The 19015-nt window shown below is 39.2% G+C and overlaps 1 protein-coding gene across 2 annotated transcripts in view; it reads left to right on the top strand.

Moving 5' to 3' along the window:
* Window positions 1-19015, top strand: part of LOC121950340 (voltage-dependent calcium channel subunit alpha-2/delta-1) — an 81412-nt gene that overhangs the window by 42858 nt on the left and 19539 nt on the right. For both annotated transcript variants that reach the window (XM_042496301.1, XM_042496300.1), the window contains exons 8-22: window positions 20-89; window positions 1883-1933; window positions 2149-2248; window positions 6276-6434; window positions 7258-7362; window positions 8108-8186; window positions 9541-9590; window positions 9682-9771; window positions 9860-9934; window positions 10032-10112; window positions 10447-10521; window positions 15895-15966; window positions 16329-16400; window positions 17823-17884; window positions 18338-18414. In XM_042496301.1, the coding sequence (XP_042352235.1) occupies window positions 20-89; window positions 1883-1933; window positions 2149-2248; window positions 6276-6434; window positions 7258-7362; window positions 8108-8186; window positions 9541-9590; window positions 9682-9771; window positions 9860-9934; window positions 10032-10112; window positions 10447-10521; window positions 15895-15966; window positions 16329-16400; window positions 17823-17884; window positions 18338-18414 (1218 nt within the window). The remainder of the gene's footprint in view (window positions 1-19; window positions 90-1882; window positions 1934-2148; window positions 2249-6275; window positions 6435-7257; window positions 7363-8107; window positions 8187-9540; window positions 9591-9681; window positions 9772-9859; window positions 9935-10031; window positions 10113-10446; window positions 10522-15894; window positions 15967-16328; window positions 16401-17822; window positions 17885-18337; window positions 18415-19015) is intronic.

The following is a 19015-nucleotide window of genomic DNA, read 5'->3' as shown; positions in this document are numbered from 1 at the left end:
ATCTAATCATCTCTGAAAGCTTCTCCGTGGATGGATGCTCGCAAGACCCCCAGTAAAATTGATCTGTATGACGTCCGCAGGAGGCCATGGTAAGAAAACTGAACTACAAGTAGCACAACTTTTAAAGGGCCTGTGTGTACATTTTAGGGGGATAATGGGCAAAAACTGAGTATGATATAAAAAGTATGTTTTCTTGATTTCATAATTACCTGAAAATAAGAATAGTGAAATTCGCCATGTTGCATCGCTATGTTTCTTTCTTTGCACCACCATTGTTAGCAGCCCTTCTGTGGCGAGTGGCACTGATTGAAAAAAACAATTTCTAATTTTTTTTTTTAATATAAAACTGATATATTTTCTGTTTATACCACTTTAAATCACAGTGTACATTTGTTTTGGAGAGAAGAAATATTCTACATATAGTTCAGCTGCTGGTAAAAACCTCCTGAATGTGTGGCTCTAAAGTAATCAGTGAGAGTAGGTGATGGCACATATGCAGATCCTCGGGTAGCAGCCCATCTCGGACGAGCCGAACAATGTTTGAGAAACACTGATTTGTAACTGCTTTATTCAGTGGTTTTACCTGTATTAATTACCTGGCCCATTTGTTTGGAGACAAAGAGACCTCTCAGGTAAAAACCTCCTGAAGTGTGAACACTGATGGTATTCTATCTAGGTTAACTTTCATCTGAGTACCTGCTGTCCTCACCACTAGATGTCACTAAATCCCCCTAAATCTTACACACTGCTCCTCTAATCAATATTAGTCAAAATTCAAGCTTAAAATGTCTGATTGTATATTTTCAGGTCTTTATGCAATGTTTTGTCTGATTGTTTGGAAAAAAGTGAAGAAATTAGTGTGGCTATTACTTACAGTTAGTGAGGGTTTGGGTGATCATAACATGTTATTGTCTGCTTTCAGTGGGATTGCATTGTGATGATATAACACTGTGTACTTGCTTTACAAATTGCTTTTGTTTAATTAGTAACAGATCAAAGTGCATTATAATTAGGGCTGTCAGTGTTAATGTGTTAATTGTGATGCGATTAAGGTCCGTAATTAATGCGTTAATTATTTTGAATCGAAGCCGACTTCTCCATCTTTACTAGGCTATGTTCAAAAGTGACAGTGATGACACCTTCAAAAGACCTACAAATTTAGTGATACCGACCATGTCATGCTAGATTCTCAGTAAGTGGGGAGAATAATGCTCCCAAGTTAGGCCAAATTTTGGCATGGAAAAAAGGCAAGATCTTTTTAATGTCCCTTGACCTGTGGCCTCATGATATCTGAATGAAAATGGGCTCTATGGGTACCCATGTAGTTTTTTTGCTGTCATTTCACTCCTTTTTAAAACAGTCTGTTAAGAATTGCTTTACTTTGTATATATGGACGTCATGACTGTTTAAAAATGCAAAATAATGTAATTGAAAACATGTAATTCAAAAATTGCAATTAATCATGATTAACTATTGAAATTCATGATTAATTGGGATTTTAACAAATGAATCGTTTGACAGCCCTAATTGTAATAATTGTTAAATTGGTTTTAAAACTCTTAAAAAATGTATAAGTTGACCTGAGTTGAGAGTTTTCTGTGATAAAATGTATATAAATATATTAGATATCATAGTATGTATTGATATCTGAAAAGTTTTCTTGTTAACATTGTTATATATTTTAACAATATTCCCCAACCCCAAATATGTAACACTCATGAGTCAAAGTTTATTAAATTCTGTTCAAAGTAAATTAATATAGATAATACATCATTGGCTTTTAACATATTTTCAGCAGTGCAATGTTGGTGTGTGTGTGTGTGTGTGTGTGTGTGTCTCCGTCTCAGACTAACTTTTCTCTCATTTACTGAAATCCATCTAGGTACATTCAAGGAGCTGCCTCGCCCAAAGATATGCTAATCCTCGTGGATGCGTGAGTTACTTAATAACCTCATTGATCCATAACCTCCTCATATCAGTCATGATTTCCCCTGATTACAATGCATGCCTTCCTAGATTTGCCACATAATGTAATGCATTTCCCAAGGCAGATGCATTTCTAATTATATTGAGTCAAATCTCTCTAAGAACTGAGCAGACAGATTGCAGTGAGAAGCCGTCAGGTATTTTCTTGTTGTTGTGTTGCAGAAGTGGGAGTGTGTCTGGCTTGACTCTTAAACTGATCAGGACCTCCGTCAGTGAGATGCTGGAGACTCTGTCTGATGACGACTACGTCAATGTGGTTTATGTGAGTATTATCAAACCCGTCACTTGCTGAGCGCTGGGTGGTCTGTTTGTGTGAGGCGACAGGGAGCGTGTCGCACGCTGAGAAAAGGGGCAGAGTGACAGGAATGGGCCAATGTACATTTGAATGGAGAGCTTGTGCACTTGCCCACACATACACAACACATACACACACACACAAGAGAGAGACAGACAGATGGATGACAAGTAATGAAATATGGATTTCTCTCAGGTCTGGCCACCCTGAAACAGACCTTTAATGAAATACCCACTGCTCTATTTGGTGTACAGGATTAAAACTCTGCACTACATGCCCCTGTCCCACCTCTTTAGCCGTGTGTGTGTGTGTGTGTGTGTGTGTGTGTGTGTGTGTGTGTGTGTGTTTGTGCGCGCGCATTCCCACTTCTCCTAAAGGAATTAAAGCTGCACCTCTGACAGGAGTGAACCCTAGGAAACACTCATTCATCACCCTCTTGATCTCCACATCACTCTCTCCTTTCGTCATAGAGTCATGCAATTCCTCTCAGCATTTCGCCATACACCTCCATTCATCTCTTTGTGTCAGTGATCTCCCTTGTACATCGTACGTTCCTCCTTTTCTATATATACAATATTGCAACTTTCCTCCTCTCACTGCCTCCACTTTCTTTCCCTTCATTTTTACTTTTCTCGCCCACCAATCATTTCTATAGCTCTCCCTCTCCACCTTTTTCATTCTCCGACCATCTATTCCCGGCCTTTCCACGGTTGTGATTACACTCCCAAAGAGCCAATCAGAAGGCTGTGCGATGCTTAGATGGGTGCCTTTGGAGGTGTTTATTGAGATGGGTCTTTATAGAGATTGGAGCTGTCTTCTTTATCCTTGCACAAAGACAGCCATTCAGACTCTGTTTCCTCTCTCCGGGGACCCTTTGTCTTGGACACAATGTATTCTGTTTCACGGTGGACTTGTGATTCTGCAAAGATGTGCAATTATCGGAATCTGTCGGGGAGCTCAGTGTGTGCGTATTTGGGTGTCTGCGTGTGTCTAAGAAAGTGAGACAGAATGAGAGAGATTAGTTCAAAGAGTAAAGTCCAACTCACTTTTGACTTGGAACTTTTGTTTTCAATTGTTTTCTTGCTGTCCTCTAAAACTGCGTCACACCCGCTGCTGTTAGTGGCCACAGAGAGATGCAAGGCATTCATGGATGTTTTAATTTGCATTTTCTTACAATTTGGGTCTTATACAGTACATGTAGCTTTGGCCAATGTTTCTTATGGTTACAGCGACACTGACCTTACCAAAATAATTTCTGAATTCTGACATATATGGTAAAAGTGGGTGGAGCTGTGGAGGAGCGAGGGGTGGAGCCGACTGACAGACTGTAGTGAGTGACGCCTCACATTTTGAAGCAGGTATAGATGCTGTATAAATACTGTGAAAGTATCAAAACACTCAATCCACAGAGAATTGCACACAATCCGTATTTAGAAACTGTGCCTTTAAAAGAGCCGTCAGGTCTTCTCTAAAGTTGTGATGTCACAGCTGTACTATATAAAGATAGAAAGTGTTGCTGCAGTACCATTATGGTTATTTCCTGGTTGCAGCGTTAGTGCAGAGACTACCAGAGCGTGGATGTGGAGGCTTCGAAACCCTGACCAATCAGAGCAGACTGGTTTATTTTTTAAGGGAGGTGGAGCATTTCAGACAAAGGTAGAATACATGTATATACAGACAGACAGTTTGAAAAAAAAATGACCATAATATGGGACCTTTAATTAAATGTAAACAGGTGAGTCATAAATAAATTAAGCCTCGCACAGTTGTCATGAATGTGGAAATTAGCTATAAAGACCAAAGCTGTTTTTGTATCACGCTGTAAACATGTTTATTTCTGCTATAAAGTTGAGCATTTCAACATGGAGGTCTGTGGCGATTGACTGGCCCGTGGAGCTGGCCTCAAGAGGCCATTCAAGGATTTGCTTTAGCTTCATTTTTCAGCTGTGGAGGTTGCTACTTGGTTACCACACTTTCAAATCCTATAGGATCCTATATGAATAGGAAGCATTACCAGGGTTACAAAAACAAGACAACAATAAGTTACAATAAAGCAGAATCATCCCTTAATTGCTTTGCTAAAACTCATTATTCCTTCTCTCTGACACCCCCTCTCTCTGTTTCTTTCTGTCAATGACTCCCTTATTCATATCCCCACCCACACACAGGCACAACGCCCTGTGTCTGGTCCTGAGGGTGTTGTAACCTGACACTAAATCATTAATCTCTGATATTATCTATAAATCCCTCCTCATTAACAGTAGCCAAGGGACTAAGTTGGCATTTGGTCATGGAAGATGCTCACACACTTCCTCAGCAGCTGCGGTAGGTCAGAAGAATGCTGATGGCTCTTCCTCTCCGATCATTCTTTCCCTCTCTTCCCTCATCCTCTCTTTTTTCCCCGCTTATGTTCTCGCTTTCCCTCATCCTCCCGCCTCACAGAGCCTCCATCACTTTCATCCGGCCTGTTCAGCCGTGTTAGCCGGTGTCAGCGATGTTAGCCAGCGTCAGTCCAGTGGGCAAGCCAGAGTACCAAACCAGAGTAGCAGAGTGTCCAGCGGGATTAGGGCTTGAAAATTAGCTTTGTCTCTTGTGTCATCGCTAATCCATTCCCAAGGTCTGAACCATCACACACACACACACACACACAAGCTGTTGTAATAGGATCACAGGGGAACAGTGGAATTTGTAGGAGATTGTGTTTGAATTTGTGTGCAAGGCCAATAACACTATCTTACAAAGCAAGAATGAGTCTTTTCAGTAATCACACAAAAGGTCTTTTCTACATTTTTCTTGACATAATTTGCCTTACTACAGAAAAAGTATCTTTCTAATCAGAATATGACTGATGTGCCACATACAATAGCCTATGTGAGCTCGTTATTTCCTATAGGAGATACACCGTCTCATTTTCATGCTTTTAAATCCTGTATTCACACCCTCCCCTTGTCTCTTTTTATGTCCTCCTCCTGTCACTTCCTGCTCCTCACCCTCCCACATTCCCATCTCACCTTCCTCACTTCTGCTTTTAATAGATTATGTGATAAAAGATCCCTGTCTGCTCCACAGGGGCAATTATGTGAACTTGCATTGTGTTTGTGTGCGCGTGTGCGAGTCTGCGCGTGTTTATGTGCTGTCGCCTTGATTCAGTCTTTTTGTCAAACCGTAGCCGTTGTGATATTGCCTCTCAGTCCAATGGAGATGTGGATGTCTGTTATTGTCAATCTAAGAGGAACTTCAAGGCTATCAGGCTCATTCGGAAACACACTCGTACACCCACACACCCATACGGTCAGAGCTCTTTTTGCCTTCTTGCTTGTCTGTGTAGATCAGTGTTTTCAGCCTCCCTATTGGCCATCTCACAGAGACACATTGATTAGTTAAGATCGATGAGGTGCAGTATTGTTTTAGAAGAGTTCTGCAACACAATAGATGTGCTTGGTTTACTACGCTGCTGTCCCGTGTCCTTCATATACCGCTCTTATGTATTCCATTATATAATTTATTCCGTCATCTGTACTTATTGTCATTGTGAGCTCTTTGAATCTGTCCTTTCTGTTCCCTTGTGGACAATCTGTTCAGTTAGTTAACAATGAAAATATGGACAATCAGCTAGACTTGGAGCACAGCTCAGTGCAGAAGGAGGCAGACTTATGGTTAATATTAGGTGGAGTGTGTGTGCATATGTGTGCTCTGGGGTGTAAATGAGAAGGTCTCACCTTAAGAAAAAAAAAGATGGTGTTGCTGCCTAACCTCGTTCTTATGTAGCAGAATCTTGTTTCCATGGGTACCAAATCTTTGAGCTCCGAGGATGTGAAGCAATTAGTGGGGCTTGATGAATGTGTCTGTTTACCACTGCCTAATAACAGCCAAGGCCAGGTGGGAGTGTTTGTGTGTGTGTGTGTTGCATTTGTATCATTTATTACATTATGCACACATGTTGTAGTTGTATGAATAATTTGTAGGTCGTAACTCCTCGTCTCTCGTCTCCCAGTTTAACACCAGAGTGAAGAAGACGGCGTGTTTCGACCATCTGGTTCAAGCCAACGTGAGGAACAAGAAGCTGCTGAAAGATGCTGTTCAGAACATCACAGCCAAAGGGATTACAAACTACACAAAAGGCTTTGAGTTTGCTTTTGAGCAGCTCTCTGCGGTAAAGTTTTCTAGTTATATTTTTCTTATAAAAAAACAACAACAAAAAAACTCATTACTTACTTAAGTGTAACCAAAAGCACAAAAAGGAATGATTTGAATGAAGGTTACCTGTGATGCCTCCATATTTTCAGCAGCGGCGGAGCATTGTCTTTCACTGCCATCTGCTGGATGAAAGTGTTACCTCGACAACCTCAATGAGAGAAATATTAGATTGTTAAAGTTAGATGAAATGACAGTGGGAGCATTATCCTCACGTGGAGTTATTTCACAGTGCTGGTTTTGTCTCTTGTGTATTAACTCTGAATATCTTACATATTTGTGATTTGCATTCTCTGTCTTATCTGTCTGTGCTTTGTAAGCACCTGCTGTGGAAAAGAGTTTCCTCTTAGAGGACAAATAAAGTATCTATATATCTACTGTAGGTCTAAGGCCTTAGCAGTTTCTAAAAGCTGCAGTATTCATAACACTCCACAGTTTGTTTTGGACTGAACAAACAAGGGTGACGCTAGAGAAAAGACTGTTGGCTCAGCCAAATCAAAAGGTTGTATCCCTCAGGAGCATGAATGTTTCTGAGATAGAGATACAAGATCTGGAGGTCAGCAAACATAATTAGCGTTATCCTCTGAAGACCAGGATATTTACAGCAGAATATTACTCTGTATCATTATTTTTTTTTAGATACATTGGGTGTTCATTAAGTGGAGTTTTGACTTAAATATAACAACAGAACAAATCCTGGCCAGCTCCTTAACCAAACCCTGCCCCTACCTGGGTAAAAATTAATGGTTAATGAGAAAATCCTCATGTTTTTCTTTGACTAGACGAATGTGAGCAGAGCAAACTGCAACAAAATCATCATGCTGTTTACTGATGGAGGAGAGGAGAGAGCTCAGGCCATACTGGAAAAATACAATGCTGACAAAAAGGTAAGTTGATGACGTGCCCGCACGCACGCACACACGCACGCACACACACACACACACACACACACATACACTTACACACACAAGGACTGGGGCGTATGATATTGTAGTGTGAATTGTTTGCTTTTATCTGTGTGGCATTGCAGTTTTTATTAGACTCAGCTTTTTGGAGCTCCCTTTGGGTTGAAACTTCCGTGTGCACATCCTCCCTACCCAAAAGTTTATGCAGAAGGCAGATGAGGGTTTTTTTTTCATATTGTGTGAGGAAAAAAAACAACTTACATGCACACACACCAACGCACGTGAACATCCACAAATGTGCTCATGGTTAAGGATATGAGCAGGCTGCGCACTCACTTCAACATCACAGTGAAAACAGCACAAATAGCGGATGAATTTTTTAGACTGAAAATGTATTCCATATTTTGCTTGTGGCTGTTTGAATATTAATTTCTCGTTGATCCTTAATATTATGAAAGCATAATAAAATGTTAAAACGTGCTTGAATAATGACTTTAAGAGAACTGCTTTTTGATTTTTTATTTGAACACGTAATGAATCTAATACATAGAAATTAATTGCCTGTTGAACATTTTAATGACATTGTATTAGGTATAAAATATTAAAATATGATACATTAAAAAACAACATGTCAGTTATTCTACCAGAATTGTAAAGAATATATATTTTTAACCTTGTAAGAGCTTATGTCGTGATAAATACTGTTGAACTTTCTCTTGTGTTCCAGGTGAGGATCTTCACTTTCTCAGTCGGACAGCACAACTATGATAAAGGACCCATTCAGTGGATGGCCTGTTCCAACAAAGGTACGGCACTTATCATGCGACACATCAGTGATGTGAGTATTGTTATCATATTGTTACAATCCCCGTGTTAGTTTAAGTTGTACTGAACAGTAGACTGGATTTTGGCAGTGATTTGAAACACATTTAATGCTTTAGTTCAACCTACTCAGGTTGTCCAAGGGTGGTTTAAAGCAATATGTAATGTAATTTTACAGCAGACAGGGTGATTAAGTGATAATGAACATCATTTCAGAAATAGAGGAGCTGCCTCAGGCAATGCAACTGGATAGAAATGTTTCATTTGGGAAATGGTAAATAATCCCATCACACATGCACACGAAAAAAGTCTGGATGTTGATTTACTTTGTTACACTACGCTAAGCAAAGAGCCATGGTACACTGGACTGCACTGTAGTGTTGCAGGCTGTTTTCATTGCTTATTTTTTGGGGGTGGTTGTTATATACAGTTGTTGTCTATTTCCTTCCATGTTGCTATGTTATTATTGTGTGACTGGGCATTGAATGAAAAGTTCAGTTCAAAATCAATCATACATTATTTTCCTCTTACCTATAGTGCTATTTATTAATCTCAATTTTTTTGGTGTGAGTTTCAGTGTTGGAGTATTCAGCTGTAGAGATGTCTGCCTTCTCTCCAATATAATAGAACTAGATGGCACTCTGCTCCTGGTGCTCAAAGCACCAAAAATAAATAAATTTGAAAAACCCAACAGTAATGTCTCTTTCCAGACATTATGACCTGGTTACTCAGTATAATCAAAAGCCCTTGTTGTGAACAGTTTCATATAGGGACTATTTTCTTTCTACTGAGCTGCACTCGACAGCCATATCAAAATGCAGATGGAAGCGCACATCTACTGCTTGCTCACCTAGCCACACTGAATTTGCTAAGGTTACAGCTCCGCCGAGAAGGATGCCATTAATGTTTACGTCTCGTGCTGTCATAAGCACAAGCCTCTCGTCCATGAGTAGATTCACGTTTCCTTCTTCACAGTGATACGGTTAGCAGGTGTAGTTTGGCAAAAAGAAAATAGTTCCTACATAAAACTGCTCCCAACAAGGTCTGTGTATAAGCTTTAATAACTGGGTCATGATTTCTAGAAAAAGACATTGCTGTTGAGTTTTTCAGATATATATATTATTTGGCACTTTGAGCACCACAAGCCGAGTGCCATCTAGTTCCATTATATTATAAAGTAGGCAGACATTGCCATAGCTGATATCTCCAACACTCACACCAAAACAATCTAGATTGATAAATGGCGCTACAGATAAGAGGAAAAATGTATGTTTGAGTTAAGGGTGAAGTGTCTTTTTAAGGCTTTGGTTATATTATTGTGTCTCGTCATTGATCCAGGTTACTTCTATGAGATTCCTTCCATTGGAGCCATCAGAATAAACACACAGGTTAGAGAATCATGTACATTTCTTACATTCATTAAAGTACCTAAAAAATGAATTAAGCCTCAATCTTGATAAAATTGTTTGTCCAATTTAGGAGTACCTGGATGTCCTGGGAAGGCCAATGGTTCTTGCAGACAAGCAGGCCAAACAAGTCCAGTGGACTAATGTATATCTTGATGCCCTGGTATGTCATTTTTTTGTTCTGAAGTACTGTCTCTGCCGTTTCTAACATGATAAGATTCCTGAATTTAATTGCTTGAATCACCCATCAGGAGCTGGGTCTGGTCATCACTGGAACACTACCTGTATTCAATAAAACCAAGACCAAAGATGACAGGAATGGCGAGGTGTGGTAAATAAATGATGAGTGGAGTCAGCAGTAGTGTGACCTGATGAGTAGAGTTATCCTTTTCTCATCCTTTTTTCTCTCTTTCTGTCTCTCAGCACCAGAATCAGTTGATTCTTGGCGTAATGGGGATTGACGTGTCTCTGGATGACATCAAGAAGCTCACACCGCGCTTCACAGTGAGTTTAACACCCATATGTGATCATATGCACGCAGACAAACACATTTATCAAAGCAGCTCTTGTGACTCACGTGGTTGTTTGCAGTTTTCCCTCTGGTGCAATTAGTAAGTGATGGGATTCTATTAGATGTGTTGTTCTTTTCTAACCTCTTCATTAAATCCTTTGCAAATAAAAATGTCCTTGTCGTTAATTACAGCCCCTTTGTTGCATGTTGTACTTGTTTTTTGGGACCACTGAGGCTCTTCCTTTACACACTTTTCAACATCACCAGCTGTTTGGCTTCTTCACTGTACATGTACTGACATCAGTATATTTTCAATTTATTCTTCAGATTGGTCCAAATGGATACTACTTTGCCATTGATCCCAATGGATATGTCCTGCTACACCCCAATCTCCAGCCAAAGGTACGACATCTGGCCCTAAGCGTCGCTTCATGTGGCTCAGCAGGTCCATGTCTTGAAGCTTCACATTATATTCTGACTCTCCTACATGGTCACACAATAACTGCATGCGCTCGTGAATGATTCCCAGGCTAGCAGATGGTGCAGGTTCATCTCAAACTTTATCCGTGTGCCGTCACCTCATCAGTCTTCATAAAGGGAACTCATTCTCTGGTTAGAGTATGACTTGATATCATCACTCCTCAGATGTCGGCTAGAAGGTCACTCATTACCATGTGAGATGAAATAGATACATAGACTTGGCAGTGAACGGGCATATATGTTTAAGAATGAAGGATGAAATGAAGCTCTGTGGCCTATAGTAGAGATAATGTGTGAGGGTGGTACATCCCAGAATATAATTTAATTTGCTTCACAATGGGAATATCATGCTAATGCCGTTTTTGTTTTTCATTTATGTAAATTACATTTTGTAACAGAAGAAGATAGATAGATAGATAGATAGATAGATAGATAGATAGATATTTTGAACACGTAAAACAAACAAACAACCACACAGAATCTTGCTTTATGCCAACTAAATTCACCAAACAATTTTGAGTATGTTTACAATAAGACTTAAAATTAAAACATGATGGAAATATCCAACAGTTCCACCAGAAGTTCAAGTGGCAAATGTCACTCACCATATCAGTTTTAAGCTGCATGACTTAACCTGCCAAAGGCCTGTAGACTTACAAGCCCTCACAAAAATGCAACAGGACTTTTAGCCACTGGCAGGTATTAAGATGCAACCTGGTAAAAATTAGTCATGACCCCACAAGGAGTTCCCACCCACCATCGTAAGCCCGAGGCAAGCACGTTCTGACAGGCTGCACGGTGGCCATGTGCTGCCAGGACTGAGTTCTGTGTTTGGGGTCATGATGTTCAGAGTGGCCCCTTCCTGCATCTGGAACAGTGGAACCTTGGAAAGACACTCGCATCGATCCTGTCCAAAAATTCACATTTCTTCACAACGTAAGCCTTTAATACAGACATTTATGGATGCAGAAATTAAGAATTTGAAGAATTTAAAGAAATACTATGCTGGATGTGTCACTACACAGCATTCAAACTTGGCCTCTCCTCTGTATGCTACTATTGCAGGAGCGCTACATTTGTTGTAATCAGGGTTCTTGCACATCCTTAAAAAGTCTTAAGAGTTATTGAATCCATTAATCTAAGTATAAGGCCTTAATTGGCGTTAAAATATTGTAAATAAATCTTTTAAAAGTAAGAATTTTTTATGTTTCAATATTTATTTTAAAAATAAAATAAAATTCTCCTGTTTTTTCCCTTCAACATTTACTATTGTAAAATTATCTTGAATTTTATTCCAAGTGGCAATAAAGAAGTCTTAAAAGGTCTTAAATCCCATTTGACCCAAGCGGTAGGAACCTTTGTTTAGATGAACAAGCTGATACTTCAGCAAAACCGACCTGTCCAACCGACAACGGCCACCGCTGTGTCGCACCTCATCCCCACTCATAGCCTTTATATGTGGGACACCCGCACTACCAGGTGAGCTAGTGGGTGTCCCAAAGCAGCATCATTTTGAAATGAGCTCTGTTCACTTGCCGTTTGTCCTCGTTATATTTGAGTCTTTCGGTGCTACAATTTTAGTGGCTTCCTCTCTAATAGGAGCTGCTTATGGTCTAGCACCTAGTCGCTACCTTTTCCATAAAGTCCCGACCTCACCTGCGTGCTGCTATTGAAAGGGGCAGTATACTTTTAATTCTAAATTTAAAAGATGTTATTGGCAGGGTAATATCAAGTGCAATAGGAAAACAGGCGTTATTTCTACAGAGTAGGAGTAAAACAGGGAAAGCAAGAAGGTGATGGCGTTGCTAAGTCGTTTATGGTAACTAGGCATTCAGGATATTTATCAGTGTCTACATGTTTATGTTCCTCTGGTATTCCCCTTTCATGCAGTGATAAGAAATGTTGCAGAGCTGTTTATTCTTTCTCTATCTCTCTCTGGAATTAAGGGGATTTTCCTCTTGTTTTTTGTCCCCTCACAATTTTTTCACACAGACTGGAACGCTTAACTCTGGTCAAAGCTGTGCATATGTTTGTGTCTGTATGTGTGTGTAGAAATACCTGCTGAGTTGCAGCTGGGAGTGACTCAATGTATGTATTTTAAAACAGTATTTTTTCCTTTTTTTTGGTTTGCTTTAGTTCAAAAACCCAACCCCCCACACTTCTAAAACAACAAAATGCATCACCGTGCATCTTTTTATAACTTTCCTAGGAAAGGATTCGTAACAGAAAGCTCAGGCTCAATAATAAGTATGCTGTCACTTTTCATGAGGTGAGACAAAGTAGAAGTACTTTAGATAACAGAAGTAGTTCTTAGAGGTAGCGGTGTAGAGTTTTATGTATTGTCATCCCATAGATAGAATTTTCAGTTGGTGCAGTAGCAGTCATCGCCATGACTTATTTACAACCTAAAGTGTAAATTCCCTAAAGCTGAAGTGATTGTATATCTCTCTGTGGCTTTTGTCATGAAAATCATTTCACATGTGAAAGTGTGTTTTTTGTAATTGTGTACATGCATTTGTGTGAGCACAAATCCTTTTGATTTGTCTGTCACCTCCAAAGCCTAAATGAGGGGATAAAGTCATTCTTAATGGTCTAGCATTGGATGATTTGGCATTACATAACTAGGAATAGTTAAGCTAATACAAAGGCTTTGACTAATCTAAAAAAAAATACTTGTTTTGAGCTGTAGTTGTGCAGAAAATGACTTTTTGGGGGACAAATCAACAATTCCACAAAAGTTGTTCATTAGCGTTGTTGACTATTTTAGCTTAGCATTCGCCTCGATTTTTCTGCAAACCCATTCCTTGTTGCACTTTAAATTTTAGAAGTGCAATTTGCATATGTGGGTATTACTGAAAATACAGTGGGAAGAGGATGGTATTGATATCACTGATAATGTGAATCAGGTCAAGCGGTGCCCACTGAGAGCAAACTTACTGTTATAATACACAAAGGCATCATTAGAATTATCTTGATTTAGTGTAGCATTCAAGCAATACAGCATTTTTATTACTTTTTATCCATTCAACTCTGTACTATGTACTCTGTACTCTGTACTCTGTGTGTGTGTGTGTGTGTGTTTGTGTGTGCATGCGTGTGTGCGTGTGAGGCTTAGAGGGCTGCCTGTCAATCACTCATGTCTTATTGAATCAGCCAAATGGGAGAATGTGTGAATACAGATTATGACCTTCGGCCCTTTGAACATTTCCCACTGTCTGACTCTGCAGTGGATCTTTCTGTATTTGATTATGTTGGTGCATATTTCATATTCATCACTCAATTCTCGCAAGATGCAGCAGCGTTTTTATTTTGATCCGACACCCGAGCTCACCTCAACAAATCTCTTGCTGACACTAACAGTATTCTCGCTTTCTTTTATTCTCTTCTAATCTCATTGCTCTTCTTTTCTCACTCCTTATTTCTCATTTGATCTTTTCCACTTTACTGTTCACACCATCCAGTGTTCCCGTTTTTGCTCTTTTCATATTCTCTCCTGTCTTTCTTGTGTATGTTTGATGTTTCATTCTGTATGGCCCAGTGTTGTACCTCTTGATCTTTTATTCTTTCTTTTCTCATTTTCATGTTGAGATGCTTCATCTTCATCATCTTCCTTTGCTGCTTCATTTCATTTAACTTACCATCAAATGTAAGAAACTCAACTCCTGCTTTTTAATTATTTTGTCCGTGTACTGATTCACACTTTATATACTAGAAGTTTATTTAAGAATTGCAGCTTTGTTGTGACAAAAGCAAAGTTTTACTTCCTGTTCTCTCCCTGACTTTAAATTTGAAGCACATAGTTAGTTACTTTTTGGACTTAACACTTGCATATGTCAACATAAAAACTAGAAACTTTGTAGAAAACACAAGTGTGCTCTCACTGCATCACCCCACATTTTAAGTCACAGAGTGAACAAACGCTGCGGAGGACAGACTAGTATCAGATTCCATGTACTGCTGTTTTATGGAGAAGCACTAGATTACTGCTACCATTTTATACCACCATAAAGCCACTCAGACGTATAGGGTTTTTAAGAGAGGACATTAATAGGGTCCCGTGTCACTTTGTATCAGATCTGATTCAGCTGCATCTGGTGTCACAGATATGTTGTCAAAACGCTGCCATATGGTCCTTTCTGTTTTTTATCCTATGGATTTGATTGGATTCATGTGTTAGGGTTAATGGTTGGCATTGCTCCTGAATTGAATACAAAAGAATATTGTGGCTCAAATAATAAGTCCTCTATATTTTCTTCAATGCGATTTCAGTACTAAAATGCACAGGGATATTCCTCTCAATGGCTGATTGCCAAAGTAAGAACCAATCTCTGAATAGAAATTGTAAAATGGTCCGCCGAATTTTATAATGTTTCTCTCCATCAACTCGGCAGGGTTTAGATAGAGTAATATCAAAGTGGGTTATTACATATTAAACTTTGCTTCCAGCTAAATGACTCAGGATAAGCCTGAAGGCCCAGACACACCAACCTGACATCAAAGAACTGGCGTAAGCCTTCTGTAGCATTGCCTCAAGTCACCTGTGTCTCTGCCAAAAAGTTGTACATGAACACAACAGAGAGACTACAAGTGACGGCCAACCAGCACGTATTCTGTGTCTGCGTGAGAGGACGCAACTCTTCATAACAGCAGAAGGCAGTAGTCAACAACAACACAATCCAATATTTTTAGTTATTTATTTATTGTCATTTAAGTTTTTATTTTAGATTATTTTGGATCAGTCAAATGTCATATGAAGAAAGAAAACCAGACACTTCAATATAAATGATACAACCATATTAAAAAAAACACACACAAACAACAAAACAACAGCAACAACATACATACATCAGCACCTAAACATAACAGTCTGTCATCATTTGTTACATACTAGATAGTAGATGCAGTGTCCCTTTGAGTGACGTTAATAAAAAAAAGAAAAAATAAATAAAAATCTTCCTCCCCTAACATGTTAAAGGCACCTATTTCCATCTTTTATTTAATTCAAAAATGCTCCCAAACCTGACAAAAGTTCCCTAATATACGATCTAATATTCAAAGAATAGAGCATATTTACTGTGTGCCAGTGAACAATAACACAAACCATCAGAAAATATTTCAGTGACTTGAGCAACAAACACTCACGGACGGCCCATCATTGACTGATTCTTGACTGCTGGCTTGGTGTGTCAGGGTTCTAAAGGTTTTTTTTTATTCATTTTTTGGTCACATTGATCCTGATATTCTGTCTTTTGGTATGTTTGAAACTTGACACTGAAATATCTTCCTTTTCCACAGAATCCTAAATTCCAGGAACCTGTTACACTGGACTTCCTGGATGCTGAGCTGGAGAATGACATCAAAGTGGAGGTAGAGTGTGCAGATACATAATAATCCCCTCTGCTTTACACACACACACACACACACACACACACACACACACACACACACACACACACACACACACACACACACACACACACACACACACACACAAAAGTAGCGAGGTGGATATGCATGCAGGCAGGTGTTCAGGTGCCAGATGTCGCTCGTCTCCTCATAAAACCATCATGAGCAGTCCCTGCAAATGATTTACTTAGTGTCCCTTAACCCGTTAGCATGAGTTTATGAGACAGAATGTTTTCAAATCAGCTGAGACTCACTAAATCAGATCCAGTCACACTAGAACTACATACACTGTCTGTCCTGTCTGTCTTGGTCTCTCCCTGTAGATCAGGAGAATGATGATCGATGGTGAGACAGGCGAACGTACCATCGACACTCTGGTGAAAACTCAAGATGAGGTAAGAGAAAATACTGTATGGGGGTTAACATATTACACATGAGTATGTTTGTACTTGGAACTTTATCTTGTAACTTTAAATTTGTTTCTTCTTTGCTTCTGCTCTGCAGCTGCAGAATTTGCAGTATTTTTGCAGAAATATTCACAGATATTGCACAACTGAAATAACAAGTATTTTCAGTGCAACATTTTATCCATTGTACTAGTGCTGGGTGGTTTCATTAAAAATTTGTTTCATGGTATTTTTTAAGATTCTGGCAGTTTCACGCTATATGACAGTAGTTTTTTATTTTATTTTTTTTCATGACTGGGCCTTTGTATTGGTTTATAATGGGTTATTCCACTGTCAGGACTAGATAAAAATATCATAAAAACATTTTAACATCATCATATACATATATACTAAAAACTTTTTGCGTTTTGCTTGGCCCCACAGCATCATATAGTAATGAAGGAATCAGAATGCACTAAACAGAAAGTAAACAACTCTTATTGGGCAAACTGCAAGAACAAAACTTCAAAACTGATGTGCCTAAAAACCTCAACTCTGCTCCTTTTTCAATACAAAATATTTTAAGATTGTGTTGAAACACAGTGATAAAAGCCCTCAGTAAGTACATGATTAATTAATAAAAACAATAATTAACATGTTGGTATATCTTATGTAGGCTACTCCTGACAGTAGAATAAACCACAATAAACATCTGTTCAAAGTATTTAAGTATTTAAAAAGAAATACCTCAAATATTCTATTGTGTCAATAAGAAACAATTACAGATTGCACCTCAGCGACTGTCTTTGCTGTGTAGCAGTATGATGGTATTGAAAAATTGATGTATGAACCAGTATACCGCCCTGCTCTACATTGTACTAAGGAAAATGTGCAACTGGAACAATTAAATGAATAAACTGTGACTGATGTCACTATACTTAATTTATCTGATATATTAAGGCAGTAGTTAGTTTCACTATTAACTATATGTCATTTGTTAGGCTAGTTGCTCTTGTTAGTTCACCGATTTAATTGAAACATTTCTAAAAGATGCAGACTTAATACTTTCCAATTGTCTTTTATGCTCCTACATATTCAAAGTGGTAATATTCCTTGCTGCAAGAAGACATTGTTCACTGTTATATTCAGTCATGAACGTTCATCTTGCTGTGAGGAAAGCTCAGAATATTCGTCCACTAACACACAGTAAAGAGAAAACACAAATGAGCTGCAGAACGTTAGAGCTGAAAATCGTCTTTTTATGATCTCATTTGTAGTCGCATTTTATACAGATGGGATTTTTACATGTGTAAAATAAATATTGATTTTGTCCTGGATTTTTTGCTGAATGCTAAAAAATGTTTGCACTACTTACATTGGCATTACAAAGCAGCTCTGAATGATGGTCCCTGTGTATATCATCTTCGGCAGAGGTACATCGATAGAGGAGTCAGGACCTACACGTTTGCGCCGGTCAATGGAACAGATTACAGGTGAGCCAACTCAGCACTTCTGCAATATTTCTTTATGGTACATTAAGCTGTTTCTATGTCACTTAAGACAATTCACTGCCACTAACTACTGAGAGCACTCCAGCTGATGGAGGACACTTCTTAAGCCAACAGGGGTCACTCTCTTGTTTCTAACAGCAGGCTCTGCTTAGTTAATGGGAAATACATTTGAGAGATTGCTTTTGATTTTTACTGAACGTGCAGAAAAGCGTCCCTGTTTTAATAAAACATGGAAACCTTAATCAGTTTTTTTCCCTCTTGATTGATATAAAATCCCTTTAATCAGCTGCTACTAAAGTACTAAAAGCACTTCACAGAGCTTTTTGGAAAACATTGCATGCTTTGAATGACCTTTCCTAAAACAAATAATTTTCCTAAACAACCTCCAAACACAAATTTGTGTCATCAGTGTGACTGTGATTGTCTTCTCTACAGCCTGGCCCTCGTACTGCCTAAATACAGTGAACACTTCATTCAAGCTAAACTGGGGGATGACATTCAGAAAGCAATGTGTAAGTACAGCATACACCCTCTTGATTATCAGTGTGCAAACAAATCAGTCACATTTAATTTTGCTTGTGCCTCAAGACCAACTCCCATGCATACTTTCTTTGGGTCGTACTCTCGAGTATCTCCTCTGGCTTTGCATTACTCGCTCCTCGCTGGGACCACAACCACTCCTTTGTATTTGCTGCTCAGATCAGCAGATCCCCACAGTGCTTTCCTTTTGTAGTGTAACCCACTGGTCAGTCGCCCTGCACTCCCACACACACTCATCCACATGCTTTCGTTCTCCCACACCCAGCCCGAGCGCTAGCTCTTTTGATCTTGTCTACATTTTGCTCTTCTCTCCGTCATTACTCCCCTGTTCATGCCCCCCTTCTGGCTTAGGAGAAGACGAAATCTCCCTCACCTCCTCTCCCTGCTCATTACCGCCTCTCCTACAAACCCCCCCCTTCTCCGCATCCCTTTCACACTATGTCCATATCCATCTTTTTACCTCCCTGTCCATAAGTCCATCTTTTCTTTCCTAAATGTTCCAAGGCTTCCCGAATCAGACAGACTTTACTCTGGATTGTTTTCTCCATCTGTCTCTCTGTTTTCATCGGCCTC

This window comes from Plectropomus leopardus, chromosome 11 (genome assembly GCF_008729295.1).
Source record: "Plectropomus leopardus isolate mb chromosome 11, YSFRI_Pleo_2.0, whole genome shotgun sequence".
Lineage (NCBI taxonomy): Eukaryota > Metazoa > Chordata > Actinopteri > Perciformes > Serranidae > Plectropomus > Plectropomus leopardus.
The sequence above is the reverse complement of the archived record's forward strand: the minus strand, read 5'-3'. Positions and strand labels throughout refer to the sequence as shown.